Below are 17,187 nucleotides of genomic sequence, written 5' to 3' on the forward strand. Positions count from 1 at the left end.
TAGCACAATCGGGTCCTCGTCCATGAGTGGGGCTCCTAGGTGCTATGATAATATGAATAGTAAGTAATGATACCATCCTTGGGCACAAAAATATATATATTTTTAAAGTTACAGCTAAAGTCTAGCAAGTTATCAAACAGCTTCATGTAAGGTGACAAGATTTGATTCTAGTCATGCATAACTATTATAAGGGTTTCAAACCTTCGTTGGTTGCAGTTCTATCCTTGATCTTTTGTTTCAGAGACAGCAATACGTTTTGCACCTGCTCAAATATGAAGTCCACTCTTTCATCTTCCATTTGCCTCCAAAACATCTCTGCATCACCTGAAATGCACATTTCCATTTTTAACAAGAGCAATCAGTTTCTAACGGCCAGATTTTTCAAGGCATTTAGGTGCCTAAACATGCAGGCTCCTTGGCACTTTTAAAAATCCCACTAAACCCCTCTTGACATCTTTAGCCACCTAAATACTTTTAAAAATCTGGCCCTAAATCTAAACTAAAAATGAAAGTGTAATTTAGTGATGTGCTTGAGGGGCCTTCTGGAGATTCAGGTGTCCCTTGCTAAAATTCTGGTACCATTAAACAGAAAGGAAGTTTAGGATCTTCTCCTTGCCTCTAACAGAGTTCACCCTCTCGCTAGGTGCTGTTAAGTTATTCCTACTAGATATGAATTATCACTGAGGCTCATAATAATTCAGAAGAACAATTTTTTTAGTTGACTGGTCTGCATCACACAAAAGGTATTTTACCAAGCTTCTACAAGTTTTTTACATCCCCACAAGTTGATAACTGCTATCCTAGCAATATATTTAGTATATTTACCAAAAAAAAAAAAAACACAAACATTTTCAGGCAAGCGCATCTTAACAAGTTTGTTTGCCATGTGGTGTTAGTTTTAATAACTGATACCACATCCAGAAGCATACCTCCCTCTTTGGGTATGGTTATAAAAAGCATATTTTTAAAACAGAAAAGCCAATTAATATAGTTCCTGGCCCCATACTCCTCCTCTCTCTTGCAAAGCACATGAGCCCCCATTATACAGTCTAAAATAGAAATCCCTTTGTGGGAGTGCCTAGTGCTACCAATATTTTAACTGGAAAGGTCTCCAATAAAAAGTGCTTCTTCAATGTGTCAAAAAAATCAGTCAGGACAAGGAAATGTATTATCAGTATTAAGATGCCTCTTCTTTGTCCATGAAAGAATCCAGGGAGAACTAGATCTGTCTTATCACCTAACTAATTTCTAAATAAAGATCCCCTCTAACTGTGATAAAGTTATGTTATGGTCTCAGACTGCTAATTTGGATGGGTGAATATCCTCAGACATAAAATCATTATGCACATTATCTTCCAAGAAATCACAGGATAACATGTCCGGATACTTGCAAGGACATGACATAAATATTTCCAGCTGTATAGTTTCCTTTGGCAAACTATGGTTTCTGATTACCAAATAAACTGTTGAGTAATGTAAGTGGAGCTGGTTTCTGGAGAGGGAGAAGAGGAACACAAAGCATCAGTCTCTTATGAGTGTGAGATCAGAATCGTATAGGTGGCAGCAATGGGCTCACCTTTAATATTAAGAGGCAAGATTTGGGGAGTGCTTTTTTTCCATTAAACTGACTGGAGGGGAGGGCACTTGCCATCTGTCAATACCTTCTCTCTAACCTTTGAATTCACAGAAATGGATAACACAAAGAAGACCAATGTTCACCCCTGAAAACACACCAACTGGTCAGGTGGAATCCCACGTCAGCACACCAACACACAACAATCCCACGAGACATCCCTGCACTTCTAAAAGTCCTTTTATTCCTTGAGGGATTTTTATTTGTTTAAAAAAAAAATTGGAAAAAAGTTTTTTTTCTTTTAATAAAAGTTATGTTAAGTATTAGCAAATTCAGTAGCAGGTTTTGTCACAGCAAGATTACAACCCTGTACAGTTGCTTCCATGATTTACCTCTTTTCAGCTGTTTCAACAATTGTTATGTCTGGATGCTAATGGTGAACTAGCTACCTCAAAGGTTTGGCAGTAGTACCCAGAGCCTTTCATCTCTGGATCAGCAGTTCAAATCCAGCCCAGGTCAACAAAGAACAAAAATTACTGTTATTACAATTAGTGCTTTTTCTCTTCAAAGCACTTCACATATTCTTCCTTGTGTTGACATGCCAGGGCAATAAGTTTGGTATAATTATTTAGAAAGAATCTTGGTTGTTTGATGCCCTATGTGAAACAAGTTCATGATCCAGTTCTCAGTGGACAGGTATCCACGTTTCTAATGTCACCTCCACTTTTGGCACCCTTGTTGTCGGCAGTCCCAGCAGAGGCCAAGGACTGAATGGCCATGGAGATATAATTACTCTCTTAGACCTCAAGGAGGTCTCTTTCCAGCTGAGTACAGGGAACTTGCACTGTGACTGCCTATTATACCTACCTTGTGGTAGAATTTTGCCTTCAGGCTACCATTCCCACCACAACTTCCACAAGCTCTACTCATTTACCACCACATCTCGTCTACCCCCAAAATGGAAAAAAATCCAGATGACATCACCTTCATCTCTCCCTCCACAGACAGTGCTATGGGTCTCCACATCCAGGCGCTCTGATGCTACTGTGAAAGGCACAGTATAAACAGATAGATAAAAAGATTAGAGCAAGATCAGATGCTGGCAACCTCTTGCTTCTTAACAAGTTCCTTCAAACAGTTTTCATTCAGCTAGCTTTAACTACAGTAGTCATTTGTGACAGCACTATCTGAGAAGGTGCTTATAGGGGAAAGAGAAAACCATCTCACTGCCAAGGCTACACACGCTTTGGCAAGCTGCCGCTAAAAGCAGCTAGTTGAGGAGTCTGTGAGGTTGTATTTATTTTTATTAGGAATCATCTCCTACAAGCCCAAAAGTGTCAAAGTGTTGCCAAACTAGCAACACTTTTGACAGTATTCAGCTAGGTATGTTCATTTTTCACTTCTTTTTAGTTTATGATTCTCTTTTCTGTTAAAGTTGCCAAATACCGATTGCATTGAAAGTAAACTTATCCAGGAACAGTGGCAGGCCTATAGACTCTGGAAAAAACCCTGAATTTTGACCCCAGGAGATGCAAGGCAAAGTAAAGATAACTCTGCTTGAGTAATAGGTTATAGGCACATGTAAGATGGCACTCTTTCTCCAGAGGAAGGATATAATATTTCTGGCAAATGCTAATGTGGACACAGAGGATGCTGAATAATCTAAAGAATACAATGTGTATGCTACAAATACAGAGCCAGAAATGCCAGATAAGAGTAAATTGCTTCCAGTTAACTTTGATATATACATTCTTTAAAAAAAAAAAAATTAGCACAAACTCAGTGGCTTTAGCCAAATTGTGTCATTTTAACAGCTTTAATCACTCTAATTTAGTTAGGCTGGTGTCTTGTTTTCAAGCGAAGGCTGACCAATCCTACCCAGTTTGGTTACAGAAAATTCCATCAAAAGATCTGTCCAATGATTTTTTAATTAAAAAAAGAAAACTTACTTTTTTTTCCTTCCATTCTTTGAAGTAGTTGCATGCATGTATGTCGTGCTTCAAAAAATAATTAGAACATTAACTGAACTAAACACAGGCTAGAATAGAACATTATGAACGTGCTGTCCTAGAACTGCATTCCCCAATTTATTATTCTGCTCTTGAGGGAAGAGCCAGATTCCATGCTGAATTAGGGGCACAATTAAATTTCCAACGACAACCAATATTTAAGGAACATGAAGTGAATCTTCTGTTGCCAACAACTCTTTATTGTTGTAACGTAATTGCTCCAAAATCCGTAGTGCTTCTTTTGGTCTCATAAAACCACCCTTCTTTCTCCTTTGGCCAAGAAAATTCCATTCCTCTGTAAATTAAAGAAAAAAAGTTTAAAGAAATGTATAGTGATTATTTCCAAGATCAAACAAGCAGCATTACTTTCCACCAGAGACAGATCAGAAATATAAAAGTAACAGAAGTGAACTGCTGCTGAATTGAACAGATTTACAGTATATTTAAAAGTGATATTATCAAAGATCTTCCTCCTTTTTCCTTTTGTACCAGTCACCAAGGAAAGAGAGTGAAGATAGAAGAGAAATTCCCCCCTCCCTGCACTGAGCATCCAAGTTGCCCAGAAATGAAACTTAACGAGGTTATGCAATGAGCTTACATATAATTAATTGATGACACTTTAAAGGGGCACCATCAATTTAAAAGCTAGTCAATTTAAAAAAAAATAACATATTAGAAGTAGCTTCAGGAACTACATGGATCCTTCAGTCTGATATGTTTCCCCCTGCCAGTCATTTTTTAAAAGAAAGTTCTTCATTCTCCTACTGGAAATAGTCATACTATATAGGGGAAACAGTGAAGCTGGCTTATTTCCTCTAAATCTTTTAGTTTTAATAACCTGGGGAGTTACTTGTAACTACAGTAGGTGCAACATACAGAAATCTGATTTTTTTTAAAAAGTCAATGGTGTCTAAGTTTTTATTTCACTGTGTAAATTTTTCAAGGTGCACATTTGTGGATGCATTCTTGCCATCAAAACCCAATATTCAGCAACATCAGAGGATGCAATCCTGCAAACAACAATACACGTGCTTAACTGCATGCTGATTTAAGTGAGACTTCACTTCTCACATGCATACAGTTAAGCATGTGTACTGTTGTTTGCAGGTTCGCCACCTAAATATGGATACTGTCATGTTGGAGTGGCTGGTTACCATTCATATCTAAAATTTGGGGGAAAGGCTCTTTATTAAGAGCTGCTCCAAAACGCCTGAAAGATAGAAAAAGACAGGCTGGTTCTTAACTATTTGCAATCTAGTCAATAAAAAAAAAGAGAAGTGAACCTCAAAACTCTACAGCAAGGTTTGATTCCTCCTGTCAGTGGCGTTTTCCCATTTTTATTTTTTGCAACACGTTAACTTACATTAGGAATGCACAGTAGCTGTTAAATGAGCAGCTATCAGATGGAGCTTCCCTGTAACCAGCAGGGTCCTTCTAACTCCAGCCGGACATCGGCAGCCGCTGCTTCCTGGGCCAGAAGACCAGGCCCCGTTGCCTTGCTCACGATACCCAGCAGCGGCCAACGCGCCGCATCATTCGCCTTCCCGTGAGCAGGGACCATTGAAACGCATCAGTTACTAAACCAAAGGGGCTCGGACAGCGGCAGGGGCCGGGTCTATTGCTAGCGAGGGAGGCTGCACGGATGGATCCGGCACGGCAGGTCCCGGACTCCAGACACCCTGGGGAGGGAGAAGACGAGGCAGAGTAGCGCGCCAGACCCCAGCCTCTGGGCAGCGGAGTCAATCCCCCCCCAGCTGGGCCCTGTATCTTTGTGGGCGAGGCCGGAAGCAACGGGCGCCTGCAATAGCGGGCTGGGGCCGGCCCCGGGGGGAGGAACCCGGGTGTCGGTCCCAGCGGGGCGGCAGCAGTAGCGCAGAGAAGCCTTTGCTCACCCAGCGCCTACCCACCCGCCCAGCCTGCCCCCCCTGTGGGCGTGGCCAAACTCACCCCTGCAGTGCCCGTGCCACCCCAGCGTTCGAACCCTCCGCTAGTCGCACGTGGCGCCCGGCGGCACAGAGCAGACAGACCCCCCCCCGCTAGCGCCACCACAGCAGCCACCAACCAACCAGCCAACCACCGGCGAGGACTCAGAGGCGGGGTTTGAATCTGGAGTAGGTCGGAAAAAAGCAATGGGCTGATTGGACACAACCAACCAGCGGGGCTCTGGGTGCGCGTGTGCCATAGTGCGCGCGTGACGTAAGGGGCGGGGGCAAGGTGAGCCAATGGCTATCGAGAAGGCTAGCGGTACGGATCTTGCGGTTCGCGTGCGCCGTCCTCGCCTTTTATTGGGTGCAACTGGCCTCCCATGTTGCCATACGGTGGCCAATGAAATCGGGCTGTCAGGACTAGAGTCGGAGGAGCGGCAGCGGTGGTGAAGGTAGGTTCGTCCGCCATGTTGGGTGAGGTAGAGGGGAGGAGCTAACGCGGGTGGAGTTCGTCGTTCTCCACGGGGGTGTGGAGGTGGCCTCGCCTGTAGGCTCGGGGCTGAGGGGCCGGGGGGGGGGTCTCTTTCTGTGGGGACGTGGGTTAACCCTGGGGATTGAGGCGAGGCGGGTTAGCCGGGGGGCCGGTTTTGAAGCGAGGCGGGTTAGCCGAGGGGGGGGGGGGGTCTGGTTTTGAGGCGAGGCGGGTTAGCCCCTCTTAGCAGGGGGTTTTTATTCAAGGGGTATGTTTGTTTTTCTTCAAAGATTTGGATTATTCCATTCTCTTTGTTCCCACCACGGTGGCATACTAGCCCTGTAGAGAGGGGATAAGGTTTTCTGCTTGTTCCTGCTGCTGCACTAACCTACCACGGGACTCGGGAGTAGGCAATGGGGACTGCCACAGCGCTCTCTTCCGTTTTATATGGTTATTTGAACTGTGACCTGTTGCTGTGCTACCTGGGCTCCTTTAACACTAGACACGCATATGTGATGCTGGCCTGTCTAATGTGTGCTATCCTAATTGTGGTAAACAAAGATAATAGCAAGAGAGAAGCTTGAGACTTGGGGTTTGTTTTTGTTACCCTGGGCTTCCTGATCTTCATGTTCTGGTTTCTGTTACTGTAGTAAGTAAAGAGTGATATAATGTTAGCTATTCGTAGGTTTGAGATGATGGGAGGTGATGCATCTCCTAGAGAGGTGTGGCATTGAGGTATGGTGGTTACTTGGAAGAGCCATTTCTAGGTTTGGCTGTTGAGCTCTGCCTCAGGCTGAGGTGGAATTAAAGTTTCTCCCTCACCTTCTTCTTCTGCTACTTTAGAGTGGTATTGTTTTACAGTCCTATTTTGGTCTATTTTTAGTCTTGTAGTCTGAAGGATAAGAGGTGAAGCAGTACTTAGTATCTTTTATAATTGTGGATACAAGAAAGCTTTTCCATGTCTCTGGTCACTTTGGGGCCAGATGCTTAGACACCGTACTTAATGCAAGTAGTCTCATTTGCAGAATTGGGCCTATGACGGTTTAGAAAATGTCTTAGGTTTTTTTTTTAATTGTGTTAAATTTATCAAGTAATTTTCAGGGCCCATGTATTATCTATTGAGAGAGTTTATTTGTCTGCTCCTTCACCCCAGTCAGCTACCAAATGTGAATCAGCACCAGATGCTTATCAATATTAGCTGTCAGACAAATAAATGAACACAGTCAATTAATTACTTCAATTCTCCTGTTGGGCTGTCACCTGTGACTTTTCTTTAGTACTACCTAACAGCTAGAGCTTGCAGTTGTGTGCAAATACAAACTATTACAATAATTTAGGTTATTTTAAAAAATAATTTATTGTTACTGTAGATTTTATACCAGTTTTAAAATTTGACATTAAATTAAAAAAAAAAAATCACATACATGCCAAGTTTACAGGATACTTTTTGAAAAAAAATTAATACACTTTTCACAAAAAATATATTTTTCAGTGCCTACTTCATACTTTAAAGGAACATAACAGTTCATGTGTTTGTTTCAAAACAATTGTGTATTATAGAAAGAAATATACGATAAATAATGTCCTGGGTGCTTCCCATCTTATGAGTATTAGTAGAGTATTAACTTTTCTGGGAGGGAGGGAGAGGGGAAATAGCGATTTAATTCATAAGAAAACATGATGTCATTCCATAGAACATCTAGCAAAACCAGGATACTCCAGAAGAATTTGATGATTGCCACTTCATATTAATTGTTTAAAATGTATATAACTTGTTTGAAGTTCACTGGTTAGCTCATGAGTAAGGTTAGGATTCTGTCACAAATATTTTTAGTAAAAGTCAGGGACAAGTCGTAGGCAATAAACAAAAATTAATGGAATCCTGCAATCTGTGCCTGACGTACTAAAAATACTGTGATGTTGGGGGACAAACAGAGGAGTGCCAGGGCTTGTAGCTGCTTCAGCACCAATGCTGCACCTGCAGCCGTGGCTGACCCAATCCCGGCCGCTGCTCCGGTGGGTAGGGGTAAGCCACCATACAGCTGACATCCGCTCCAGCCCTGGCTCGGAAGATGTCACAGAATCTGTGACAGAATTGTATCTTTACTCATGAGTAATGGATGGTTTTAAGTAACTGACATGTACAAGGAGAAGTAAGGGTATTAATATTGATGTTAGGAGCAGGACTGGGCCAAATATTGTGCCGACAAATCTCTAAGTTAAAAATAAGAGCTTACATTAAAAAAAACTTTTTCATCATAATATCAACTTTTCTTGTCTGAGAATATAATGTTGTGAGCTCATGATAGTGAAATCACACAGTGTTTCCTTTTAACATAAACCACTGTATATAGAATTAAATGTAAATTCCAAGGAACAGTTACTGCAGTTAAGTCACTAACTGCATCAAAGTCAAATGTCAAAGGGCTGTGTTAATGCTAGGTTTTGGTGTTTATTAAAGATAACTTGTTTGTAAAACAACTTTGACATGCATTATAGAAATGTCTTCCTAAATCTAATGTCACGCTTGTATGCATACTTGGTAGCTAAGTAATCATCTCTGCCAGGCTTGAGTATTTTAACAAGGTACAAAACTACCCATTAACTCTATGCATTGCTTATGCTTCTCATATTATGCCGTGCCATAAAAATCTGCATGCTAGGAATATTGCGGTTATTTCATAAGAATTCAAGCATTGTGTAAACATCTTTTTTCATTTTTGATTTAAGTATTTTTGTGCTTGTTCTGTCTGATGCTACCTAGGATTTGTTTGATTTGTTATAAGAAAAAAGGCTGAGAAATAAATAAATAAAAATACTCATGTTCCCTACCTACCAGCATGATATTTTCATTGTCTGCTCACGTGATTAGGTTAAGAAGAGTTTGTCTGTATGATGATGTAGTGATTGTTATATATTTAATGGCTGTGAACAACAAAATGAGTTTGAGCATCTCTTCAGCAGTGTAGAGTTTGATGAAACAAAATATTAGGAATTCCTGTATGATTCATAGATTCCAAGACCAGACGGGACCATTGTAATAATCTAGTCTGACTTCCCGTATAACACAGGCCATAGACCTTCCTCCAATATAATTCCTAAAGTGATGTTTTTCTAAAAGATATAATCTTGATTTAAAAATTGTCAGTGATGGAGAATTTACCTCCAGCATTGGCAAGTTCCAATGGTTAGTTACTCTATTAAAAATGTATGCCTTATTTCCAGTCTGAATTTGTCTAGCTGCTTCAACTTCCAGCCATTGGATCATGTGATACTTTTCTCTGCTAGATTGAAGAGACCATTATTACATATTTGTTCACCATATAAGTACTTATAGACTGTAATCAAGTCACTCCTTAACCAGATCTTTGTTAAGCTAAATAGTTTGATCTCCTTGAGTCTGTCACTGTAAGGCATGTTTTCTAATACTCAAATCATTCTCAGTTCTTCTCTGAACCCTCTGCAATTTATCAACGTCTTTCCTGAGTTTTGAACACCAGACTTGGACACTATTCCAGTAGCAGTTGCACCAGTGCCAAACACAGAGGTAAAATAATTTCTTTACTACTACTAGAGACACCCTTGCTTATGCCTCCAAGGATTGCATTAGCCCTTTTGGCCACAGCATCATGATAGGAGCTCATGTGCAGTTGATTAGCCATCACAACCCCCAAATATTTTTCAGGGTCACTGCTTCCCAAGCGAGTCCCCGATCCTGTAAGTATGGCCTACCTTCTTTGTTCCTAGATGTATATGTTCACATGTAGCCATACTAAAACACACATTATTTTCTTGCACTCAGCTTATCAAGAAATCAAGATCGCTTTGTATTTGTGAGCTGTCTTTTTTGCTATTTACCACTCCCCCAAATTTTTGTGTCATCTGCAAACTTTATCAGTGATTTTTTTTTTGTTTTTTTCCAGGTCATTAATAAAAAAGTTAAATAGCATAGGGCTAAGAATATCCCTGTGGGATCCCACTAGAAACACACCCATTCAATGACGATTCCCCATTTACAATTATATTTTGAGATCTCTCTGTTAGCCAGCTTTTAATCCATTTTATGTGTGCCATGTTAGTTTTATACAGTTCTAGCTTTTAATCAAAAAGTCATTTTACCAAGTCTAATGCCTTGCAGAAGTCTGTCTATTATATCAGCACTATTGCCTTTATCAACGAGACTTGTAATCTTGTTTTTTTTAAAAGTTAGTTTCACAGGATCTGTTTTCCATAAACCTATGTTGATTTGCATTTATTATAGTATTCTCATTTAATTCTTTATTAAATGAGTCCCATATCACTGCTCTATTATGCTGTCCAGAATCAGTGTCAGACCGACAGGCCTATAATTACCTGGGTCATTCCCAATTACTCATTTTTAAATAGTTTCACAAGATTAGCTTTCTTCCAGTCTCTTGGAACTTCCCCAGTGTTCTAAGATTTATTGAAAATAAACATTAATAGTCTAACGAGCTTCTCAACCAGCTCTTTTAAAACTCTTGGATGTAAGTTATTTAGACCTGATTTTTAAAATGTCTCCGGTTAGTAGCTGCTGTTTAACATCCTACTGAAATAGTAGTGGAATGGAAAGTGTTAATATACGCTATGACTACATCACATTTTTTCCCAGATACAGAACAGAAATTTCTGTTGAACATGTCTGCCTTTTCTGCATTATCATTCATCTACGACTTCCATTTAGTAATGGCTAATATTTGTTAGGATTCTTTTTGTTGCTAATGTACTTAAGAATAATAAGGAGCAGTTTTAACTCTGCTGGCCATAGATTTCTTTGTATCCCTTTGCTTCCCTTATCAATTTTCTGCATTTCCTAGCTTCTGATTTATGTTCATTGCTATCAACTTTCCCTTTCTTCCATTTGATGTATTTTATTTTGTATAACTACCTTCACCTCCCCTCTAAACTAGGTCAGATTTTTAACCAGTATGGCTTTCTTCATCGATTGTGGCATTTTAGACATCTAGTTAAATGTTCTTAAACAATTCCTAATTAACATTCACATTTTTCTGATGACCGCTTGACATAAAGACAGTTAATGGAGTTTTCATACAACAATAATTATGGTGTTCTATTTGCTCATCAGTGCCTGAACCAGCCACCCTAAGCTTGTACCATCTGCCAAAACTGTCTAGTTTGCTTTGTCTGACACCGTAACTCTGACTTGGTTACCTTTATTGCGGAGTATAACTATACTCCATGAGTAGTCTCTAATTCAGACATGTGAGAATTTATTACAAAAAGCAGCATCAACCAGTTACCTCCTTAGGTAAATCAGCATCATTGCGTTGATAATCACTGTCAACACTAGCCCTAGAAGAGGGAATAGGGAGGTGAATAGGGTGGCATGGCAACAGCAGTAATTTCATTTAAAAACCCTTGAAATTATGTTAGTCATCTTAAAAGCTGCCACTGAGAAAAAATAACCAGTTTTTTGTGTAATTGGAGGACTTTGAATCAGATTCTACTATGTTACACCAGTGTAAATCTGGATTATGTCTTTGTAACTGAGAAACAGACTAGTTCTTGGTATTTTAAAAATGAGGGTGGGGTACATGAAATGCACAACTGTGAAAGCGTGACACTGCAGTGTTCTATGCCAGGTTCAGTGTAAGGCATTAGTAACACCCAAGGGCTTCTGTCAGCAAGACAACTGAAGTAAATAGCTGAAGATGCATGACTGAATGCCTGTCTGAAACTAAAGAGAGATTGGTAATAAGTTTTGGCTCTCATTTTGAAAAGAGGGGCAAACATTTTTCTGATCAGAAAAGATTAGAGCATGTGAGGAAATGTGGGAATGTATAGGAACTTCTATCTTCTATGATCTTGGTCCTATATATCAACATTTTTACTGCAGCTCATATAAAAACATTTCTTTAAAATTTTGTGATTAATGCTCATGATAGATGTTGGACTGACATCCCAGTACACTGAATTTGTTTATCCACAGAATTAAGTCAACAGCAGTGCAAGCATCCTAGCAGTAGCCCACCAATGTGTGTCAACCCTTACTGGCAGGGACCACCTATAGAATGAACTATCCTCATACACCTTTACATTCTTTAGCACCTCTGCAGAGTGACAACAAAAGGACTCGTTGTGGTAATGGATTTTATTATTCAAGCGTCAGTTCACTGAGGCCTAGGCAGAATTCTTCTATTTTTCTATTCTGTAGTAAAAATGTAAAAAAATCATATATTAAGGTGTCTGCAAAATCCATTCGTATAGTGCCAACTGAGTAGACACTCATAGGCTTTCATTGCTCTCAATAGCTATCCTATTATTTTGTTAGATATTGGATATTCATATTGCTAGTTGTTTAATCAAAGAAAGAGGATACTAATATAGACTCAGATAGTTCTGCAAAGTTAATTTTAGACTGGAAAATGCTACTGTTAAACCCATAGCCTCAGAATGTTTGTGTTTTGTAAATACTTCTCAAAAAGAAAGGCAAGCTGTTTGAAAAGTGGAGTCTCTGATAATTGTGGAATGTCAAGATTCTTAGAAGAATTTGAAAGCAAAAGCCTAGAACTTTCCAGAGGAAAAGAACAATTTTGTGTCATTATGTAGTTGAATAACTTCTTTCATGTGAAGGACCTAGATATCTGTTAAATATCAACTGGATGCCAAATGTGGTGGTACTGTTCTAACTCTCCACTAGTCAGAATATCTTCCTACCTCTGAAATTGGCATTTGATAATATCAGGGTTTTATACATATGCTGTCCTTGCGGATGAAAATTCAGATCCCCTTTTTAGCCATCTTTCTGTCATAAAGCTGAAGCAATCCTTTGTCCACCATTGATTCTAGATAGTCCTTTCACCCTGTGCTTATACAACCACATTAAATTGCCTAGGACTGGGTCAGGAGACCTGAGTTGTTTGATATAAGATACTGAGTGACTACGACTGAATAGAGCATGTCTGGAAATTATCCATTGTGAGACAGCACCCGAGCAATAGGTGTGTGTGAAATGAACTAAAGGCTGCAGATTTAGGTCCATTCTTATTGGAGAAGTCCCACTGGTTTTCCAGAAGGGAGCTGGTCACTTGCATTGATTTCAGATGAAACTGATGCACAAGATCAAAGGCCTGTGTCCCTTTTACAGAAAAGGATGCATATGTTAATTAATATGTCTAATTACAAAGTGCGCAAAAATTTTTAGCAGAATTTAAATTAGTCTGTTGAATGTGATTGGATAGGATTGAGTGGTGCTAGACCTCAGAGGACAGTTTACTGGTTCTCTGGCTTAAATCAGTTTTATTTGGATATGTTTTGTCTGCTGTGCAGATTATAAGGTTGACAAATCTATCAAGTAACTGATCTCCAGTATGATGCTTGAGCAACTGTTGATGGTATAAACTTTATTAATACATTTTCCATTCAGAGTTTACATATCTGGGGGAACATGAGAAACAAATCTTATAAGCGAAATTAAGCCAGCCAGCAGAAAGTTTCTTGAACATCGAGAATTTAATATTGTTTTGAAGTACAGATTATTAAAGAATTTTTTCCTGCAGTCATCAGTTCTATGAGGTTTCAGAGTGGGCCTCCTTTTGTACTTGAAAACTATAGACAGTGAATTCATCAAAACCCTCCAATTCTGAATGTAGTAAAGAGCTTAAAGCATTATTCTTGGTGCAAGACATGAAGCCTAAACTAGAGGCTGTAAACCAAAATCAGGCCATGCATTAAAGCAAATACCTATTAGTTCAGTGTCCAGTACATAAACTTGGCAAAGTTATCACTAACATTAATAAAACATTGAATATGTAAACACATTCCACCAAGCTAGCACAAGTACACCTAGCACAAAATAAAATAATTTAACAAAAATAATAAATAGTAATGTTTTGTCTAAAACACAATAAAAAAGTGAATCATAAAACATGAAAAGTAGTACATCAGTTGTTTATCCCAAATTATTTGTCTATAAATGTTAAAATACCTCACCGTAACCCTTTGTCTGGTCTAGCAGCAGGATTTTTTTCCTGCCCCCCTGACAAGGCTGGTTCATTGTAACGGGCATACATATTAGTGTACCTGTAACCATTGAGCTGGGGTGCTAGTACCTTGCTTCGTCAACAATAAACCTGGCCGAGCGCCTTCGCTACCGAATTGAGTCTGTGGTCTTTCCAGGCAGTTCTATCGAGGTCTGCTAAGCCAGCTACCTGTGCAGAGCTGAAACGTGACACAGAAAGAACATGCACGCGCCCTAAAGTGACAACGTTGAGTTGACCAGAAGAAACTACAACAACTTAAAGCAGTGATACTGTTACCTTTAAATAAAGAAGTAGTACAATTCTTGACACTTTATATTTTCAGTTGCACTGTACAAAAATTATTTCTGAAGTCTTATGTGGTATCAAACAATAGAGCTGGCAGGAAAACTTTCTTGAAGAGAATTCAGACAAAACTTGTTTCTTGGTTAAAGCTTTCCTGGGGAGGATGAAGCAGGACAACACAAGGTGGGTTTTTTTTTGTTTTTGTTGGTTTGGCTTAACAAGTTTAACAAAGAAAAGGCCATGTGGATTTTCTAATTTCATATTTTACTCAGACAGAAGTTAAACAAATATAACAAAACAATAAATATGGCCATTAAGCAAGTTTAAATGTATCACTTGCTATTTCTTTTGCATATGTGTATATATATGTTCTGTATTTGAGCTTTAACATGCTGCCTAGATCTTTGGCAAAACAGCTTCTAGCACATTTGGCAGAAAAGCTACGTTTAATGTTAAATATGTTGAAAGTCATTTGCTTTTGAGTTGTTGTTCTTAATGACTTTCCCTAAATTAGACTGTACAAGAAAGCTTTTGTTTTGTATCAATTTAATAATTTAAGAGATGGCTTCATTCAATGAGTTTGAAACTCACTGAAGAAGACGACAAATTTTCTGATCTGTTTCTCAACTTCCTAACCTTTGCAGATTTTTTTTCTCTTTCTGCTATCGAAGTTCCTTGTCTTGTCAGAATTGTTATTTTCGTGTTTTCATAGCTCCTGTCTGAAAGCTGTATTTACAGGCTTGTGGTGATAATTTTCTGACAGTAATTTTCACTATAGTACAGTTCTATAGTAATAGTAAGAATGTAGGAGTTAGCAGAAAACTCCAATATATACTCCAAGAAAATTGGTATTATATAATTAAAAAGTATGAATGAACATTGCTTGATGAGGTGGAGTTTTTCTGATATTAGGAAAACAGTATCTTCTCTGACTCAGAAGTGACACTTAATAAATATATAGGCATGCCTAGAGAAAATTCATCCGTCGTGTGATTCTGGATTCCGGTAACTGGAATAAATTTTTAGACTTTTTCCAAAGTGGGGGCTGAAAAATGACATTTCAGAGACATTTGTCTCTTGGTCTTCCAGTTCCTAGAGATGATGAATTAGACAAGTGAGAAAAAGGTAGTGGATGAGTAGGAGTGTTAAATTAAGGGATAAGACATTCCATTTCTCAAGCTATACCTAAGACACTATGCTTCCTGACTGGAATTTGCAGTGTAAGGGTTGGTGTGTGAAATACCCTTCCTGATCATCTTCAGTGATGGATTTTGAAGTTCCCCAACAGTTGCTGTTACGCTAAACTGGCATATGTGGACAAAGAGATTCACTCCCCCATGCAACACTAAATGCATCTCAGTGTTGTGGAAGTGGTGAAGTCTTGTAATATTTTTTTTTAAAAATCACATTTTTATTCACATTTACAAGATTATTGAAGGCAGAGAGATTAGGGAGGGGATGGGAGAGTTGACTGTTTTCAGCAGCTCCACTATCCCTAATGACATTTAACATGCTATTTTCTAGCTCCCTATTTCTTGGTTGTTCTTAGGTATTGGCAATGAGTGATAGCTTTGATCTGCTTCCACACACCTAATCATCACATACAGTCCTTTTCTACAGTTTTGGTATCAGTCAAGTCCCTCTATTGCCATTCTTCTACAAGTAAGAAAAAGCAAGCTGGTAGCCAATAATGTCAGTCATTAACCGGCTGATTATTATTTTTTTGGAGTGCCAGGGAGGTCCTTTGGGATATCCGGTGTTTGCTATATATGTAGTGGTAATTAGGCGCCAAAATTGTATTTAGTTGGTGATGGTTGTGGTCATGTAATAGTGTATAAAGGTTATTTTGGTGTTCAAACAGCAAATGGTGGATGTATACGTCACATAATTGTGTAATATCTGTCTCTAGGCTAAACTGCAGTATTGGAGTCAGTAGACCCCTTCTCTTGTGTTTAATAATAGTAGGGCTTGAATTACAGTGGTGTCACTCGGTAACTTTGACAATTTGGTCAATGTGAACTTTCTAGCAAATGAGTTAATTTGTATTCACAGACCTGAACCTTACTTATCACACAATTTGTGCGTTATTTGATTTTTTTTTTTTATCCCAAAGCTGTTAAAAATAGGTCATGACTCTGCTACATCAGCAATTGCATTTAACTCTGTGACTCACTGAGACACTTGCACTCCTCTGAGACAAAGCATCTCTCACAACCCAGGGTAAAAAATGTGAAAGCAGAAGATAAAGCATTTTTGGTCAAAGGCGATGGGCTGCAGAATGATTTCCCGGAAGTCAGACTAACACAGAATGTAACACCTTTTTGGGTGCTGAGTTAGAAATTATCTGCAAACTTGACGCATTCAAACTGGGTTTAAACAGGGATTTGGAATGGCTATCTCATTACAAGAAGTAATTTGCTCTGATCACCCATTCTCACCTCCTACTCAATGGTTGTCATTTTGCCTCAAGTACCCGGCTTTTATCCACCTACCCCATTGTTATCTGTGCCCTTGGATATGCATATGTTGCCTTCTATATATGTTTCCTATTTGCTGTATCATTTCTACCAACTGCATCTGAGGAAGTTAGCTGAAGCTCACGAAAGCTTATGCCTGTTGAAATTAAATTTGTTAGTCTTTAAAGTGCTACAGAACTCTCATTGTTTTTTCTGTACACAGACTAACACAGCTACTCCTCTGGAACTTTTCGGGTATGCTCTCTCCGAAAAGCTTTCCAGGGGGAGGAGGGAAGAGATGATTAATGAAATATGCGTATGGTAATAGAACCTCCTTTACCAGTGCAGGGAGAAGAGCAGAAAACTCCATGAAGTCCATGGGGAACATCTGTAGGCAGATCTAATTTACCTGGGAAGCAGTTAAATACTATGTGGTTCTATGAAGAGTC

The 17,187-nt window shown here is 39.2% G+C and overlaps 2 protein-coding genes across 5 annotated transcripts in view; one reads left to right on the top strand and one right to left on the bottom strand.

The window, feature by feature from the left end:
• The window catches only part of SETDB2 (SET domain bifurcated histone lysine methyltransferase 2), a 99,899-nt gene extending 94,402 nt beyond the window's left edge, over window positions 1-5,497 (bottom strand). Inside the window, exons 1-4 of the mRNA XM_067562712.1 lie at window positions 4,946-5,497; window positions 3,523-3,877; window positions 2,558-2,617; window positions 202-324 (exon numbers count right to left, since the gene is read on the bottom strand). Coding sequence (XP_067418813.1) covers window positions 202-324; window positions 2,558-2,617; window positions 3,523-3,556 — 217 coding nt within the window. The 5' untranslated portion in view covers window positions 3,557-3,877; window positions 4,946-5,497. The remainder of the gene's footprint in view (window positions 1-201; window positions 325-2,557; window positions 2,618-3,522; window positions 3,878-4,945) is intronic.
• The window catches only part of CAB39L (calcium binding protein 39 like), a 146,881-nt gene that overhangs the window by 51,674 nt on the left and 78,020 nt on the right, over window positions 1-17,187 (top strand). Inside the window, exon 1 of one of the 4 annotated variants that reach the window (XM_067563094.1) lies at window positions 5,841-5,959. The exons of 1 other annotated variant lie outside the window; for it this stretch is intronic. The gene's annotated coding sequence lies outside the window, so the exon portion shown is untranslated. Of the gene's footprint in view, window positions 1-5,840; window positions 5,960-6,035; window positions 6,055-17,187 lie in introns of those variants that run through there. 2 more of the 4 variants (XM_067563096.1, XM_067563097.1) reach the window with 2 other exon arrangements.

Source organism: Emydura macquarii, unplaced genomic scaffold (genome assembly GCF_026122565.2).
Source record: "Emydura macquarii macquarii isolate MOO-44397 ecotype Brisbane River unplaced genomic scaffold, CSIRO-AGI_Emac_v2 contig_2473, whole genome shotgun sequence".
Lineage (NCBI taxonomy): Eukaryota > Metazoa > Chordata > Testudines > Chelidae > Emydura > Emydura macquarii.